At 45.4% G+C, this 19,258-nt stretch overlaps 1 protein-coding gene across 2 annotated transcripts in view; it reads right to left on the bottom strand.

The window, feature by feature from the left end:
• NRDE2 (NRDE-2, necessary for RNA interference, domain containing) overlaps positions 1-17,790 on the bottom strand; it is a 58,139-nt gene extending 40,349 nt beyond the window's left edge. For both annotated transcript variants that reach the window (XR_003943365.1, XM_030214749.1), the window contains exons 1-5: positions 17,606-17,790; positions 9,434-9,542; positions 5,133-5,348; positions 4,280-4,420; positions 2,313-2,769 (exon numbers count right to left, since the gene is read on the bottom strand). Coding sequence is in view for 1 of the 2 variants with exons in the window: in XM_030214749.1 (XP_030070609.1) it covers positions 2,313-2,769; positions 4,280-4,420; positions 5,133-5,348; positions 9,434-9,542; positions 17,606-17,675 (993 nt within the window). In the remaining variant the exon portion in view is untranslated. The remainder of the gene's footprint in view (positions 1-2,312; positions 2,770-4,279; positions 4,421-5,132; positions 5,349-9,433; positions 9,543-17,605) is intronic.
• Between the last annotated feature and the right edge of the window lie 1,468 nt (positions 17,791-19,258).

The following is a 19,258-nucleotide window of genomic DNA, read 5'->3' as shown; positions in this document are numbered from 1 at the left end:
ATACGTGCAGGATGTCAGACTCACAGAAACAGAAGCCTGCGCAGCCTTCTACATGGAATGTTGCTAGTGGACTAGCAACATTCCATTTAGAATCTCCAATAGTAGCAACATTCCATGTAGAATCTCCAATAGTATCTATTTTATTTTTGTTACATTTGTACCCTGCGCTTTCCCACTCATGGCAGGCTCAATGCGGCTTACATGGGGCAATGGAGGGTTAAGTGACTTGCCCAGAGTCACAAGGAGCTGCCTGTGCCTGAAGTGGGAATCCAACTCAGTTCCTCAGGACCAAAGTCCACCACCCTAACCACTAGGCCACTCCTCCACTGTTGCTACTATTTGAGATTCTACATGGAATGTTGCTATTCCACTAGCAACATTCCATGTAGAAGTCGGCCCTTGCAGATCACCAGTGTGGCCGCGCAGGCTTCTGCTTCTGTGAGTCTGACGTCCTGCACATACGTGCAGGACATCAGACTCACAGAAACAGAAGCCTGCGCAGCCTTCTACATGGAATGTTGCTAGTGGAATAGCAACATTCCTTGTAGAATCTCCAATAGTAGCAACATTCCATGTAGAATCTCCAATAATATCTATTTTATTTTTGTTACATTTGTACCCAGCACTTTCCCACTCATGACAGGCTCAATGCGGCTTACATGGGGCAATGGAGGGTTAAGTGACTTGCCCAGAGTCACAAGGAGCTGCCTGTGCCTGAAGTGGGAATCCAACTCAGTTCCTCAGTTCCCCAGGACTAACGTCCACCACCCTAACCACTAGGCCACTCCTCCACAAATGTCCTGCTCAACAACAGCATTAAAATAAGCCTTCTTGGCCTTCTTCACTGCAGTATTATAAAATCCTCAATATAATCTACAACTTCATTTAAGATCATCTTAATAGCAATAATTCTGAAATTCTTCTCCGTTAATACAATTGCCATAATATTCCTATGCACCTTATGCTGGTGGTTGGGAGGCGGGGATAGTGCTGGGCAAACTTATACAGTCTGTGCCAGAGCCGGTGGTGGGAGGCGGGGCTGGTGGTTGGGAGGCGGGGATAGTGCTGGGCAAATTTATACAGTCTGTGCCAGAGCCGGTGGTGGGAGGCGGGGCTGGTGGTTGGGAGGCGGGGATAGTGCTGGGCAAATTTATACAGTCTGTGCCAGAGCCGGTGGTGGGAGGCGGGGCTGGTGGTTGGGAGGTGGGGATAGTGCTGGGCAAACTTATACAGTCTGTGCCAGAGCCGGTGGTGGGAGGAGGGGCTGGTGGTTGGGAGGCGGGGATACTGCTGGGCAAACTTATACAGTCTGTGCCAGAGCCGGTGGTGGGAGGAGGGGCTGGTGGTTGGGAGGCGGGGATACTGCTGGGCAAACTTATACAGTCTGTGCCAGAGCCGGTGGTGGGAGGCGGGGCTGGTGGTTGGGAGGCGGGGATAGTGCTGGGCAAATTTATACAGTCTGTGCCAGAGCCGGTGGTGGGAGGCGGGGCTGGTGGTTGGGAGGCGGGGATAGTGCTGGGCAAACTTATACGGTCTGTGCCCTGAAAAGGACAGGTACAAATCAAGGTAAGGTATACACAAAAAAAGTAGCACATATATACTCTGATTCTCTATTCCATCAATGTGATTGTAGTTGTATTATATTGTAAGCCACATTGAGCCTGCAAATAGGTGGGAAAATGTGGGAAATAAATGCAGCAAAATAAATAAATAAAAAAAATACCACAATCGATCATAATGCCTAACCTGCTGTTTTAGCAATCGTAACCCAGAAAGGTACCATTGGGCATGCCAATTACTTTGTACTCTCACTTTACGTATTGGAGCTATTTCATCAAACGCTGAATTCAGGGTTTCTGACCACTTTTGAACGTTAGTTTCCAATGACAAATTCAAGAAATCTGACGGAAAACTATTACAAAGAGGGGGAACCATATCCAGGTCCACCCCATTTTTTTAAAAAAATGAGACACTCTCTCTGTCCCCTTGCAGCTTCTGATCCAACCTTACTATCTTTTACCAAAACGCATAGTGCCTTATGATCTGACCATGACAAAAGATGACCGGTCACATTTATAATAAATTCAGTTGACAATAGATGGGGGTGAATACCAAGTCTAAAATATAACCTCCTGTATGCATCGGTGTACGCATCCATTGAATCAAATCCAAATTTTGATAAAAGGAATAAAAATCCTGAACGCTGGAATCCATCAGCTCATCCACATGAACATTAAAATCTCCCAAAACAATTATATCAGGGTATAAAATCACAAGCATGTACATCTCGTTTTCTCCGAGGTAAAACACACCTGAAATTCAACAAAGGCCATCCAAGCCTGGACATCCTCGGGATTCTCCCTCAGTCTGCGGTTGAATTCCTCCACCTTTGCCTTCAGTGTGTTACTTAGGTCCTCACTGGATGCTGGATGCTTGGCTTCACTCTCAGGAACCCCCTTTCCCTGCAGCCACAATGTAGTGGACACATCATAAACTCCCAGGGGATTAACCCAGGCAGTGGAAGGACAGGCAGTCTCCCCATCCTCGTCCCCTACCAGGAGCGGTACGAGTGTGCTGTCTCCAAGGGGGGTAGCCTGGGTTCTGTTATACACTGGAGTCCCATTTGCTGCGAGTACCTGCACCCCATTTTTAGTGAAGTAGCGCTCTGTCCGCTTCCGGAGCGGTTTCTTGTCAGTAGCAGAGTCTTCCCAACTTATACATTGCTTTTTTGGATTAATACCAAGACAGGAGTTCCCTTTCCTTTTATACCTATAGATTTAAGAAGGTACATTTTAATCAAATACAAGAAATACCAAGAAAATAAAAGCAAAATTTTAAAGAAATGAGTTTATTCATGATCATAATCATTCAAATAGCTCAAGTTTGATAAACACCACCCTATTATATGGATTTGCGTTACAAGACGTATGAGGAGAGACTTGATGACCTGAACATGTATACTCTGCAAGAAAGGAAAAACGGGGGTGATATGATACAGACGTTCAAATATTTGAAAAGTATTAATCCGCAAACGAACCTTTTCCGGAGGTGCGAAGGTGGTAGAATGAGAGGACATGAAATGAGATTGAAGGGGGGCAGACTCAAGAAAAATGTCAGGAAGTATTTTTTCACAGAGAGAGTAGTGGATGCTTGGAATGCCCTCCCGCGGGAGGTGGTGGAAATGAAAACGGTAACAGAATTCAAACACGCGTGGGATAAACATAAAGGAATCCTGTTCAGAAGGAATGGATCCTAAGGAGCTTAGCCGAGATTGGGTGGCAGAGCCGGTGGCGGGAGGCGGGGATAGTGCTGGGCAGACTTATACGGTCTGTGCCAGAGCCAGTGGTGGGAGGCGGGGCTGGTGGTTGGAAGGCGGGGATAGTGCTGGGCAGACTTATACGGTCTGTGCCAGAACCGGTGGTGGGAAGCGGGGCTGGTGGTTGGGAGGCGGGGATAGTGCTGGGCAGACTTATACGGTCTGTGCCAGAACCGGTGGTGGGAAGCGGGGCTGGTGGTTGGGAGGCGGGGATAGTGCTGGGCAGACTTATACGGTCTGTGCCAGAGCCAGTGGTGGGAGGCGGGGCTGGTGGTTGGAAGGCGGGGATAGTGCTAGGCAGACTTATACGGTCTGTGCCAGAACCGGTGGTGGGAAGCGGGGCTGGTGGTTGGGAGGCGGGGATAGTGCTGGACAGACTTACATGGTCTGTGCCCTGAAAAAGACAGGTACAAATCAAGGTAAGGTATACACAAAAAGTAGCACATGAGTTTATCTTGTTGGGCAGACTGGATGGACCATGCAGGTCTTTTTCTGCCGTCATTTACTATGTTACTATATGCATTCCTTGCAATGTACACAGCACATGATCAATTAAGGAAACTGCATCATGCAGCTGCAATGAAGAAAACAAAAAAGGGGACAAAACAATCCTACATGTAAAACATTACAAAAAAACAAAAAAGAGTAGGGATGGTGTTTTAAATTAATAAACTACTTCTACATCTGCAAGCCTCATGGTTTGGTTTTGTGGAAGGCCAACTGTCTATTCTTATTCCTTTTTTAGTGCTGCAATGAAAAAGACGGCTCCCTGATACCAAAAGCTTCTGACAGAATAACTGACTCTGTATAACTTCTATAAAATAATTTAAAAAGAAATAGACAAAGTTCCACATCACAATCCCCTCCAGCATCGCCACCATGTCATCCCAATCGTCTCATCTCTTCAGAATAAGCAGCAGGAAGCAATGCTGTGAAAGTCTGAAAAGATCTCACATATCCTACCTTGCTATATGTGCTCGGTAGAGGGACTTGTATTCCCAATTAGCAGGGTCAGGCTTCTTATCAATTCTGAAGGTCTCGCCATTCACAGGTTCAATATCCTCGAACCAAATTTTGGCACCATCTGATAATTTACTGCTCTGTCTGGGAGAAAAGAACAGGTTTCTGAAAACGCATTTAGCGCCTGTAAATGCATTAAATCTAACACCTTTGTGCCCCAGATGCAAATCGTTCAAATACACAGGCTTTTGGAGATTGCTAAAGCATTTCTTACAAGTGAACATGCAGAACAGGACATCCAGAAGCAGCTGGACACAATGATCATTTATTTCTGAAACAAATACCAGTAACCTCTTATTAGCAAGGCTGAAAATAATCCTCAAACCTCTGGACTGAAATAGGGATTTTATTCTAAACATAGCTGGTGTATTGTCCGCTGTGAAATGTGAAAGGGAATCAAATATGAAAAAAGGGACAGTTCCTCAGCAGCTACCTGACAGATCAAAGTAGGGGAACAAGATCTCGGCAGAATCTGACAATTCTGTATGAAGTTAGTCAGGAAAGGAAAGTTGTCTAAACATTTATCTAGAAGAGCATACAATATCGTAGGGAGTTTTCCCATTTTAGATAACATTTTTGGAAAAGGCTCCTTTAAACATCTTGATGATATTCATGAGCAGTGGACCTGGGTGATTTACAGGTCTTCAGGGCTAAAATGGGACTTTTATACCAGCATCGCTCTATATGTGCCACAGCCACACTCCCCTCCCACTACTTTCAGTTCATCGCTGACGCTGGTCAGGCAATGCATTACGGAAACAATCATTCACAACACAATTAAACCCCATGTTCCTACTCTGGTTTTTGGGATCCTCTCTCCAACTCCCCGGCATTATCTTTCTTGTCATCCTTTGCGTGGTCTGTCTCCGAGCTTGACTCGCTACTCCTCAGATCTGTCTTTTTCTTTTTTCTCTTGATATGCCCATGTTTTTTCTTCTTCTTTTTCCTGGTTGATTTTTTGATCCCTTCACCTGCATCACTTTCTTCTGTCACATCAAACCTTAAAGGACTCCTATTTAGAAAATAAAAAAAAAAGACACTCGTGTAAGTTTCTGACAACAACTTGGACAAGGCAACCTTCTCCCCGACAACATCTGAAACACTGTTGTGATTTTTAACAGCTACATCTTTGGGAAACTATTAAAAAGGAACAAAGTGCAGGGTAGAAGTTAATAGCGGGATTAGAAACTAGGAAGCACCCAAATTCTAATTCCTGCTCTGCCACTTATTCTCTAAAGGAAGCTGATCCATCTCCTTTTTCCTCCACTTACCCCACTCCAATTGAGTAATAAAAAAAAAAATAGCAACCTCCCTCTCTCCTTCAGCTAAAATAATCACTGTGACACTCCGTATTTGCACATTTCTGAAGCAATGAATGCAAAGCATAAGGTAATCTTGTCTGAAAGACCAGAACAGTGTAAACCTAGAATTAACAATTAGCATGGCATCTAAGTTTCCATCATTTGATTTTCTGTAGTCATTATCTTAATGGGTTCATTTTTTTCCCCAAATATTTGTCAGACTTTGATTCTAGAGCAATCACAAGTCCGAGAGAGGTTTGTTTTCTGCTGGTCACCTATGGACTTACACCCATGCATTCTCGATTACCTCAGCACCAGCCCTAAGGAAGAAAGATGGAAGAACGCCTCACGCATCCAAGGATACAGTAAACAGGCTGAACTTCCTGATTATTCCCAGTGGAGAGGCACATAACCAATTTTAATACTGGATAGTTGTTTCTTTCAAGCTTCTACATTCTGGTATAGGGACAAGTTTAAACTGTACAAGTTTAAACATGGGGAAGGACAGTCCCTGCTCAAGACAGCTTACAATCTAAAGGTAAAAACTATGTAGTCAGTGTAGGTATCAGGAATGGGAAGGTGGTTAGGAGCCAAAAGCAAGGGAGAAGAGATGGGCCTTGAGTAAGGACTTGAAAATGGGCAGGGAGGGCGCATGGCGTATGGGCTCGGGTAGTCTGTTCCAGGCATAAGGTGATGCGAGGCAGAAGGGGCGAAGTCTGGAGTTAGCGGTGGTGGAGAAGGGTACAAGAAAGGAGTGATTTGTCCTGAGAGCGGAGGTTACGGGTGGGAACATATGGGGAGAGGAGGGTAGAGAGGTAATAGGGGGCTGCAGATTGAGTGCACTTGAAGGTCAATAGGAGAAGCTTGAACTGTATACGGTAGCGGATCAGGAGCCAGTGAAGCGACTTGAGGAGAGGGGTGATATGAGAGTATCGGTTCACGCAGTAGATAAGACGTGCGGTGGAATTTTGGACAGATTGAAGGGGGGATAGGTGGCTAAGCGGGAGGCCAGCAAGGAGAAGGTTGCAATAGTCAAGACGAGAGGTAACGAGCGAGTGGACGAGGGTTCGGGTGGTCTGTTCAGAGAGGAATGGGCGAATTTTGCTAATATTATAGAGGAAGAAGTGACAGGTCTTAGCTGTCTGCTGGATATGGGCAGAGAAGGAGAGGGAGAAGTCAAAAATGACTCCGAGATTGCGGGCTGAAGAGACGGGGAGGATGAGGGCGTTGTCAACAGAGACAAAAAGTGGGGGAAGAGGAGAAGAGGGTTTGGGTGGAAAGACAAGGAGCTCAGTCTTTGCCATGTTCAGTTTCAGATGCCGGTTGGACATCCAGGCAGCGATGTCTGAAAGGCAGGCCGAAACTTTGACCTGGGTTTCAACTGTGATATCGGGAGTGGAGAGGTAAAGCGGGGTATCATCAGCATAGAGATGGTACTGGAAACCATGTGATGAGATCAACGAGCCCAGGGAAGAGGTGTATATCGAGAAAAGAAGCGGTCCAAGGACAGATCCTTGAGGGACCCCAACAGAGAGCGGGACGGGGGTGGAAGAAGAGCCATTAGAAGAAGAGCCTGCCTCTTCTTCAACATGAGCACATTTATATCCACCATGTGACAGAACTGTGGGTTTTTAAGCCTGTGATAATTGTTTTGATATTTTCCTGCAATGTATTTCTCTAGTTTGGCCAGCAGGTGGTGCATGCTATGTTTTAAGCAGTTGCAAAAAAAGTGAATGAGTCCTCCGTTAGTTTAAGCTTAAAGAGGAAGTGCCTGCAATGATGTGGCCAGCTATTTTCAAATGTTGTTGTTCTGGGTTCCATCACCATTTGTCTGAGTACAGCACTTTGAAAAGCATCCACAATCTTTCTACTTCTTTCCGACTCCACAGATGGAACTTTCCAATCCACATCTGGCAGATTGAAATCTCCCAGCAACAGCACCTCTCTTTTCTTTCCCAACTTATGGATATCTGTGACCAGATCTTTATCTAGTTCCTCCGATTGTGTTGGAGGTCTGTAGACAACACCCATGTGGACAAAGGTTCCATCATCTAAGGTGATCCATATCGCTTCTTCCTTTCCCCAGGCCCCTGTCATTTCAGTCGCTGCGATATCATTTCTCACATACAGAGCTACTCCTCCACCTTTACGACCACCTCTATCCTTCCTAAATAGATTATAGCCTGGTATGTTTGCATCCCATTCATACTTATGTATTATATGTTATACTTATGTTTATGGTCTTTTGGTCTGTGTTTATTAGGTATGTATATATCTACTAGTAAAAGAGGCCCGTTTCCAACAGAAAGGAAACAGGCACTAGCAAGGTTCCAGGGCCCCTTCCCTCTCTCCCTCCATCCTCAGAGCTCCAGGCGCCCCTCCCCCCTCCCCTTGTCCGAGTTCCAGGACCCCACTCCCACCCCTCCAATTCGAGTTCCAGGACCCGCCCCTCCACTTCCAGTGGCATTCCAGGGCCCCACTCCCCCCTCTGTCGTTTCAGGACCCCAACTCCCCCCTGCCCCTCCCCTTCGTAAGAGCCGGCTGTTGTTTAAAAGTTTTTACCTCCTGCACGCACGGACGCCGCTTCAGACAGCCTTTGCTTCTGTTTCAGCTGTTCCTGTGGTCCCGCCCTCATTTCCTGTTTGCGGAAGGGCGGGATCACAGGAACAGCTGAAACAGAAGTGAACGCAAAGGCAGTGTGACGCGGCGTCCATGCGTGCAGGGCTTCACTGTGGCCGGCGGAGCAGGAGGTAAAACGTTTTTGGGCGGAGAAAATCGGAGGAGGGGGGGCGTCGAACTCGGACGGGAGTGGGGCCGTTGGACTGGAGCTTCCAGTGGCTGCTGCTGGGTTCTCTTCCCATTGGTCTGCCCTGTGACGTCATCCCCAGGGCGGACCAATGGGAACTGTGTTACGAACCCAGGCATCCAGACGGATGTGCAGAGCTGCAAATTATTATATAGGATGTTCAAGCTAGCTTATGTAGCAACGCCCATGAAACATCCCTGCTGGGCGCAAAACAGCCGTGTGGGGTGCCTTTTTTAACTAGCTTTCTATAATAAAGGCTTTTTTTTTTTAATCTACCTTCAGCGTGTCTGCTTCTTCAACTTCCATTTTACTGGGACTAGTGAACCACTTGCCCATCTGTTTTATTAGGTCAGTGGTAGTAAAGTAGCACACCAAAGGCACAGGCATACTAAAAGAAGGTGTGGAGAAATTCCTGGTGAATGTAGGCATATTACACAAAGAGGCAAAAGATGCTCCACTGCCTTCAGATACCTACTGAGCACAGTGCAAAGATTTGACAGCCTCGCATCATAGGGCTATTCTGTACCTGGCACACGAGTGGCTGCATCACGGCTTGGACAAGTTCGTATCTCAGCCGAACCAAGCCAAGTTAGGCACGTTCCAGGATTTCTCCCACACAGCACCCAGGGGTCTTGTGTCAAGTATCGTGGAATATTCATAATGCAAATTTCATAAGTTTCAGGCTTTGTCCCAGTTTTCTGCTATTTTGTACTTCCTTTTTATTTTAAGCTTTGGGATCTCTCTAGTATGCGTAAATGAATCATGCTCCAGATTATTTGCCCTACTCTGATCTGAACAGACTAACAAACCTAACAGGTCTGGCTGCAAGAAAGCCAACTGGAATGACTGCATCTCAAATGATGCACAGTCCAGCAAACAGCGGGTTTAGAGAAGCTGTATAGTACTTCATAGCCCCCTACATTTCCCACCTCTGGCTCACTGGTAAGAATTAGTGATACCTCTCTGAACAGCAGTCACAGGGCACACTACCTGGGGAGCGGAGTTGGTGCAGGATCTATAGTCTGCAATATTTGATTGTGCTGTGTTTCTGCTTCTGTGCTTCGAAAGCTTTGGTTGCTCAACCAGTCCAACTCTGCACCTGCAAAGAAAGAAGAAAATTGAAAAGCCAAGCTCCATGCCCTCTCTTACGTCAGATACTACTACTACTACTACTTGACATTTCTAAAGCGCTACTAGGGTTACGCAGCGCTGTACAATTTAACATAGAAGGACAGTCCCTGCTCAAAGGAGCTTACAATCTAAAGGACAAATGTACAGTCAGTCAAATAGGGGCAGTCTAGATTTCCTGAAAGGTATACTACAGAAACAAAAAAAAAAAAATACACTGCGGACACCACAAATTACTGTTAACAGTAGCAATCATTCCATTATATTCAAACACGGGGTGGGCAACCTCGGTCTTTGAGGGCTGCAACCCAGTCGGGTTTTCAGGATTTCCCTAATGAATATGCATGAGATCTATTTGCATGCGCCGACTTCACTGTATACAAATAGATCTCACGCATATTCACTGGGGAAATCCTGAAAATCCGACTGGGTTGTAGGCCTCGGGAACCAAGGTTGCCCATCCCCTGTACTAACCCCGGTTAAAGAAATATAATTTAAAACAGAAACAGTCATAACATCATCTGTCATCTGATAAAACTGTAAGGGCATAAAAATGTCCTTTTTCTCCCCTTAAATCCATAAGAACCTAAGAACAGCCATACTGGGTCAGACCAATGATCCATCCAGCCCAGTATCCTGTTTTCAAGCAGTGGCCAAGCCAGGTCACAAGTACTTGGCAGAAACCCAATTAGTGATAACATTACATGCTACCAATCCCAGGGCAAACAGTGGCTTCCCATGTCTGTCTTAATAGCAAACCATGAACTTTTCCACCAGGAATCTGTCCAAACCTTTTTTAAACCCAGATACGCTAACCTCCAGCAAAGAGTTCCAGAGCTTAACTATTTGTTGAGTGAAAAAATATTTCCTCCTATATATTTTTAAAGTATTTCGATTTCAACAAAGCGTTTGACACAGTTCCCCACAGGAGGCTCTTGAATAAACTTGGACAGGCTGAAGATAGGACCAGACGCGGTGAACTGGATTAGGAACTGGTTGACGGACAGATGCCAGAGGGTGGTGGCAAATGGAATTCACTCAGATGAGGGAAAGGTGAGTAGTGGAATGCCTCAGGGATCGGTACTGGGGCCGATTCTATTCAATATATTTGTGAGTGACATTGCCGAAGGGTTAGAAGGTAAAGTTTGCCTTTTTGCAGATGATACCAAGATTTGTAACAGAGTGGACACCCCAGAAGGAGTGGAAAACATGAAAAAAGATCTGCAGAAGCTAGAAGAATGAATTTTAATTGCCAAACATTAGACCAATGTGAAGAAATGCAAAGTCATGCACTTAGGGAGTAGAAATCCACGGGAGACGTGTGTGTTAGGCGGTGAGAGTCTGATATGTACAGATGGGGAGAGAGATCTTGGGGTGATAGTATCTGAGGATCTGAAGGCGACGAAACAGTGTGTCAGTGCGGTGGCCGTAGCCAGAAGGTTGCTAGGCTGTATAGAGAGAGGTGTGACCAGCAGAAGAAAGGGGGTGTTGATGCCCCTGTATAAGTCGTTGGTGAGGCCCCACCTGGAGTATTGTGCAGTTTTGGAGGCCGTATCTTGCCAAAGATGTAAAAAAAATTGAAGCGGTGCAAAGCAAAGCTACAAAAATGGTATGGGATTTGCGTTACAAAACATATGAGGAGAGACTTGCTGACCTGAACATATATACCCTGGAGGAAAGGACAAACAGGGGTAATATGATACAGACATTCAAATATTTGAAAGGTATTAATCCGCAAATTAACATGTTCCGGAGACGGGAAGGCGGTAGAACTAGAGGACATGAAATGAGGTTGAAGGGGGGCAGACGCAAGAAAAATATCAGGAAGTATTTTTTCACGAAGTGGTGGATACTTGGAATGCCCTCCCGCGGGAAGTGGTGGAGATGAAAACAGTAACGGAATTCAAAAATGTGTGGGATAAACATAAAGGAATCCTGTTCAGAAGGAATGGATCCTCAGAAGCTTAGCCGAGATTGGGTGGCAGCACCGGTGTTTGGGAGGCGGGGCTAGTGTCGGGAGGAAGCTAGTACTGGGCAGACTTCTACGGTCTGTGCCCTGAAAATGTTAAATGCAAATCAAGATCAGGTATACATATAAAGTACTGCATATGAGTTTATCTTGTTGGGCAGACTGGATGGACCGTACATGTCTTTTTCTGCCATCACCAACTATGTTACTATGTTCCATATAACTTCATTGAGTGTCCCCTAGTCTTTGTACTTTTGGAATGAATAAAAAAAAAAAAAATCACTTCTACTCGTTCTACACCACTCAGGATTTGTAGAATTCAATCATATCTCTTCATCTGTTCCTTTTCCAAGCTGAAGAGCCCCAACTTCCTTAGCCTTTCCTCATACGGGAGGAGTTCCGTCCCCTTTATCATTTTGGTCACTTTTCTTTGAATATTTTCTAATTCTGCTATATCTTTTTTGAGATACAGTGACCAGAACTGAACGCAATACTCAAGGTGAGGTCGAACCATGGAGTGATACAGAGGCATTATAGTATTTTCGGTCTTATTTGCCAGCCCTTTCCTAATAATTCCTAGCATCCTGTTTGCTTTCTTGGCCGCTGCTGCACACTGAGCAGAAGATTTCAGCGTATTATCTACAACACCTAGATCTTTTTCTTGAGAGCTGACCTCCCAAGGTGGACCCTAACTATGATTCGGATTATTCTTTCCAATGTGCATCACTTTGCATTTGTCTACATTAAATTTCATCTGCTATGTGGATGCCCAGTCTTCCAATTTCCTAAAGTCTTCCTGCAATTTTTCACAGTCCACATGTGTTTTAACAACCTTGAATAGTTTTGTGTCATCTGCAAATTTAATCACTTCACTTGTCGTTCCTATTTCCATATCATTTCTACCTTCTGTTTTCTGTCCAATAACCAATTCCTAACCCACACCATTTCCTCCTATTCCATGACTCTAATTTTCTCAGGAGTCTCTCACGAGGAACTTTATCAAAATCTTTCTGAAAATCTAGATGCACTACATCACCCAGCCCACCTTTATCCACACCTTCAAAGAAATGAAGCAAATTAGTGAGGCAAGACTTCCCTTGGCTGAAACCAGGCTGACTCTGTCCCATTAATCCATGTTTATTTACATGTTCTGTAATTTTTTTCTTTATAATAGTTTCCACCATTTTACTCGGCACTGAAGTCAGACTTACCGGTCTGTAATTTCCTGGGATCACTCCTGGAACTTTTTTTTTTTTAATCGGTGTCACATTAGCCACCCTCTAATCTTCTTGGAGTATACCAACTATGTGGGTTTAATTTACCTATCCCTGGAAGCCTCCCACTTACCTGAAGCATTCTTTGGCTGCCTTTAATTTAAAGGTTTGACTGTGTGCAGGAGGATCACAGACGATTTGTGTGACTCTGCAATTTCCAGTGTTTCTCTGTGGTTTTTATCATCACAGGGATAAGAACAGTGGCTTTATATTGCAGTGGAGTTTTTTTTTTCTTTCTTCACTTGAGAACTTGTTGGATACAAAGATCAGCAATGTTCAATATCTGCTACAATTATTAAGAACTGGGTTTTGTGTGCCCTTGTTTTTTTAGGGCTCACTGACTGGTCTTTTATTGAGATTGTGCTCTGATGATACACAGAGACTGAAGAAACTGCAATTTACGGTTTATGTTCAATGTTCTTTGTTTTGTTACATTTGTACCCTGCGCTTTCCCACTCATGGCAGGCTCAATGCGGCTTACATGGGGCAATGGAGGGTTAAGTGACTTGCCCAGAGTCACAAGGAGCTGCCTGTGCCTGAAGTGGGATTTACGTATGTGATCAGGGTATAAGTCTGGTGTGAATGGCAGTGTGAGTGAGTTGCAGGGATACTATTTATTTATTTTATTATTTGCATTTGTATCCCACATTTTCCCACCTATTTGCAGGCTCAATGTGGCTTACATAGTTTTGTTAATGACATTGTCATTCCAAGGTATCAGATACAATTAGTAATGTGCAAAGATTAAGTAAGGGAAGAAAGAAGGAAAGTGTTAGGCGGATAAGTATAGAAGGTGAACTTTCATAACTTAATTCTTTTAATGCACTGGTTTGTTTTCACTAATAAAGATTTTGTAATCAAACATATAAACGGCGAGTGACTGTACTCACTCGCAAATGCGCAGTAGAGACTTCCCTCTCTGCCCCGCCCCCGCGTCAATACGTGATGACGGGGGCGGTACAGAGAGGAAAGTCTCAACTGGCATGCTGCAGACGTCAGAACCGCTCCCCCTCCCCCGGAGTCGCCGCCGCCCCTCCATCTGGCCCGAGCACTGTGAACTTACATCACCACCCAGCAGCAGGCACATCAGCAAAGCTGCCGTTGGGCTTCCTTCTCTGCCTTTGTCCCGCCCTCGCCGACGTGACGTTACGTCACACGAGGGCGTGACACAGGCAGAGAAGGAAGCCCGCCCTGACTGCAGCTTTGCTGATGTGCCTGCTGCTGCAAGTTTACAGTGCTGCTCGGGCCGGGTGGAGGGGCGGCGGCGGTGACTCCGGGGAAGGCGGGGCGGCGCCGACCTCGGGGGGGGGGGCTCGGAACCCCCCCCCCCCATTCCAAAAGTAGCCCGTTTTCACGGGCTCAACGGCTAGTTTATATAGAACAGGAGTACTGTTTGTTGTTAACTCTTTAGAAGTGACAGCTGGTTATAAGTTTGGTGAAGGTTTTTTGATTGTTTGCATCAACACTTGAGATACAACTAGCACGTTATATGGTGGTATTATGAAGAGTAACCCAATGAATAAAGTGCTATTCCACCTGGAATAAATTATTACTAACTACTAAAGCAGTGGATATCTCTGAGGGTACTCTTCCTAAAAAATCTTTAAAAATCTCAAAAAAAAAATATTAAAAAAATAATATGAAGAATTAGTAGCATTTCTCCTGGTTTTTGTTTGCAGTATGGTTCATGCAGCACTCTGTAACTGGCCAGTATTTCCAAATCACTGTCGCGGGAGTACTGTCTGCAAGGTCCAACATGGCTACTAATTGTTGTTATGCTTATTTTGTTTAAATTATTGATGTTAGCTTATTGTCGTTTAACATACTGTAGGCCGCCTCTCAAAAAAAGATAATTACAATTTTCATAGCCTACAACAAATTGCTAATGTATCACAGACCATGCTGGAGAGTGTTCTGGGAACTTATAACTAGAGGAGCTTGTGTGGATTTAAGTGAAACCGGAAGGGGTTCACAGTGGTTGACTATGGAAGTCTTCGACAACCCATGAAGCGTCTTTGAGGAAGTTAGGTGTCCTGGTATGTCAAATTTGTTCCATTGATTTATTGGACAGCATAAGTCTTTACCGTTTCTAATGGAGTGTTGGGAATAGAGGGGTCCCAAGCCCCCCCAAGAAGGCTAGAGTGACCTTAATCTGACTCCATCTCTAAATAGCACTAGTACTGGGGTAATCAGGGGGTTGTGAAGTTCTAAGAGAAATTGCCACTGAGAGAGACGCTAGGTCTAAGGAAAAGGTACCAGCCTTATGACAAACTGGAATCAGATTACAAGTTATACAATGCAGTGAAAGATAGCTGCTGGATGCAACAAAAGCATTTGTACTTACAGCCTTTCATCATTAAGTGAAGCCCACAAACCATCATTTAGAATGAAGAGTTTATTTGCATATCAGATTTTAATCAGGTACATTCATCAGACAAATTCTGAATTCAGCTGACCGGAGCTCTGCTGCTTCCGAGGCGTTGGGGACGGACTCCGAAATTAAGCCCAAATCACCCTTCTTTTATACTCTCATCTCTCAATAGAAGTCTATGGCAGGACCTATTTTGGGACCTATTTTTTTCAAATATTTCTCAATTTCTTAGATCATACTTTCATATCCGGCCATCTGTACATCTGTACCCAACTCTTTCCGTTCTAGCTATTGCAAGTTATTTCGCAATTTCCTCTTTTGTCAACATGTTTTCTCCTCTGCCAGAACATCTTATTCTTAGCATATCAGTTTCACTTCCCCTTTTTCTATTATCTTATGATCTAAGTTTCATCTTATAGAAAGACAAACTCCATTTTAATAAGTGCTACATTCAATTTGTACCTGATTTTGTTAAGACTCATCTATAAGGCCATTAGTAGGTTATCAGGCCTAGTCAGTGCTTTTCAGCTGTACAAAGCTATGTAGCTTGGCCCACCACTATTCCAGTGGATAGATCTTAAACTAGAACGCATATTAACTTGCAGGAAAAGCAAGTCCTTGCTCAGCCAGTCATAGATTTTTAAACCTAGCTGGTATTTTTACAGCCTGAGTCCTAAAATCTGGCCTTCCACCCTTCCGGTGGGCATCCAGTGAGGGCCTCTTGCTGTAGTATAATTATACAGGAGTAACAGCAGTGGCGTACCAAGGGCGGGTGCACGATGCTGGAGGGGTGCAGAGAGCAGCCGTGCGCCTGTCGGCTCCGCTGGTTCCCTGCTCCCTCTGCCCCGGAACAGGTTACTTCCTGCTCCGGGGCAGAGGGAGCCAGCGGAGCCGACAGCCGTGCGGCTGCTCCCAACACCCCTCCAGCAGTGTGTGTTGATGCAGGGTATATTGATGCGCCGGGGGAGGGGGGTGTTGATGCACCAGAGGGGGTGTTGATGCTGTGTGTGGGGGGGGGGGGGTGTCGTGCTGCATCTGGGAGGGGGGAGTGCGCAGTGGCGATCCACCCCGGGTGGCAGCCGACCTAGGAACGCCACTGAGTAAGAGACTGTTTCAGGATTTTTTCGAAACATAAGGGTGTAATGAGCCTGTGAGAAGAGGCCCAACGGGAGATTGCGCTGGATTTCATTGGAGCATAATGGACACAGAGCTTTAAATTCAATTACACTGACATATTTATATACTACTACTACTATTTAACATTTCTAAAGCACTACTAGGGTTACGCAGCGCTGTGCAAAGTGGATACAACATTGCAATGTAATAAGGATGGTGAATAAAAAATCTAGGATGCATGGGGGTGTGTGAATGAGTACGTAGGTTCCACAGAGTTTTATGGATTTATGGGTGTATTTAAATGAAGAATATTACTACTGAGTAGGTAATAACAGGGTACTGTGTTTATTGTAAAATACATATAGGGTACTCTACTACTACTACTACTTAACATTTCTAGAGCGCTACTAGGGTTACGCAGCGCTGTACAAATTAACAATTAAGGACGATCCCTGCTTGGAAGAGCTTACAATCTAAAGGACGAAATGTCAAGTTGGGGTAGTTGAGATTTCCTGAGAAGAGGTGTAGTGATTAGGTGCCGAAGGCGACATTGAAGAGGTGGGCTTTGAGCAATGATTTGAAGATGGGTAGGGAGGGGGCCCGGCGTATGGGCTCAGGGAGTTTGTTCCAAGCATGGGGTGAGGCGAGGCAGAAAGGGCGGAGCCTAGAGTTGGCGGTGGTGGAGAAGGGTACTGAAAGGAGGGATTTGTCTTGAGAGCGGAGGTTACGGGTAGGAACGTAGGGGGAGATGAGGGTAGAGAGGTAGGGAGGGGCTGCAGATCGAGTGCATTTGTAGGTTAATAGGAGAAGCTTGAACTGTATGCGGTACCTAATCGGAAGCCAGTGAAGTGACTTGAGGAGAGGGGTGATATGAGTATATCGGTTAAGGCGGAAGATAAGACGTGCGGCAGAGTTCTGAATGGACTGAAGGGGGGGATAGATGGCTAAGTGGGAGGCCGGTGAGGAGTAGGTTGCAGTAGTCAAGGCGAGAGGTGATGATAGTTCGGGTGGTGTGCTCGGAGAGGAAGGGGCGAATTTTGCTAATGTTATAGAGGAAGAAGCGACAGGTCTTGGCTATCTGCTGGATACTCTGTGATGAAACGATATTCCCCAGTATAAGTGAGCTTATAACTAAGGCCAGACAGACTCCAACTGTCAGAGTGCAAAAAGAAGAACGTTATCAAGTTTGTTTGATGCACCACTAACCAGAACTGCTCCGGCCCTCACCTAACACAGGGGAGGTTCCGCCACTACAGCTTCTGGGCTTGTCCTGCTCCCAACTCGCTCTTTCCGCCCAGTATTACCTCTCTTTCCGCTGTCACCGGCGGTTCCGCTATCACTCGCGAGCTCCGCAAAAGCCGGGAACAGAGCCATGATGGACTTGACTTTTCTACACACAACAGCAAAACAAAAACGTCACTACCGGTCGCTGCGGATGCCGGGAAGCGTCCTCCAGAGCCGTTTCTGCCCGCAAGGAGGTTTGTTTTTATCCAACGTCCTCCACAAATATGAAATAGCCCTCTTTTCCGCTGGCCGTCCGCTTCTTAGCGTCCAGGAATAATAACCGTCGCTCCAATGGTGCTGTTGGGAATTGTAGTCTTCTTAACCGCTTCCGCTGGTCAGAGTCACGTGATAATCAATGGTTGCCGTTTCTTGGGGATGCCGGGAAGTGTAGTCCCCAGTTGCGTCTCTTCCCCAACAGGTATATGGTGCCACAGCTTCAGACCTCTGGTCTATTTAGTAAGGCACTGTTTCCAGGGCAGGATCTCATATGTGCTACTTTAATGGCTCCCAAGGCAGGTTTTTTTTTTCATTGGTAAGTCAGCTGCTGCCAGAAAGAAGCCTGTGTGTTGGGAGGTGGAGAGATGCAAGGGAGTGAGGGGAGAATCAGAGCCATTATTGCCCATAGACGCCTGTCTCTTATCCCAGCCCCTGTGCACTCCTTTCTGCAAGAGGAGTTGACAAACAGTACTTTTTACCTGCCACTTCCTTCCTCTGACCGTTTTCATTATTATTATTATTAGCATTTGTATAGCGCTACCAGACGCACGCAGCGCTGAACACCTGACACAGAGAGACATCTTCATCTTCTCATAGAAGCACAGAGTCCACCCCACCCCCACCCCCGGATCATCCTGGCACTAATGGATAGTACCGCAGCGGTCTGTCTGAATTTTCAGTGACATAATTCCCCGGATTCAATATATGGCACTCAAAATTGCATGCACAGATATGGGCATGCGCCTGATTTGTATGTACAATTTAATTAACAAACCAATTAGCTCCAATAATTACTTGTTACTGTTCTGGGATCTTTCCAGGTACTCATGACCTGGATTGACCACTGTTGGAAACAGGATACTGGGCTGAATGGACCTTCACTCTGTCCCACTTATGTTCTTCTGTTAATTAGGCACTAACAATCAATTATTGGCATTAATTGGTATCAATTTTGATTTGCTAACGCATCTTGCTATGCACTATTCTATAAAGATGTGTGTGCAAATTTTTTAGCATGCAACTAAAAAGGGAGTGTGGCCATGGGAGAGGCATGGTGGGTCAGGGGTGTTCACTACAGATGTGGGCAGTATTATAGAATTCAGGGGATCCACACCTAATTTACGTACGAGGATTTACACCGGTTTTCAGTTGGCGCTACGCACTGTTTTATAAATGACACCCAGCTCAGAGCATCGTTTATAGAATAGCGCTCAGCATGCATTGATCTGGGTAAGTGCTGTTGAAAATCCTGGTATGGTATCATCAGTGGGATTTATCCTAGTAGGAGCCTTTCCCACCTGGATAAGTCCTGCTGATTATCAACCCCTTTATAAATAAGTAAAATTAACACGGAGGCACGTGAGCCAGCTCTGTAGGTGCAGTGGCTGCTGAGCACCCCCAGTATGGAGGAAGCTCTTTCATTGTGTCCAAGGAAAGGTAATTACAATCTCAATTTC

Source organism: Microcaecilia unicolor, chromosome 9, assembly GCF_901765095.1.
Source record: "Microcaecilia unicolor chromosome 9, aMicUni1.1, whole genome shotgun sequence".
In the NCBI taxonomy this organism is placed as follows: domain Eukaryota; kingdom Metazoa; phylum Chordata; class Amphibia; order Gymnophiona; family Siphonopidae; genus Microcaecilia; species Microcaecilia unicolor.
Note: the sequence above shows the minus strand (reverse complement) of the source record. Positions and strands in the feature narration are given on the sequence as shown.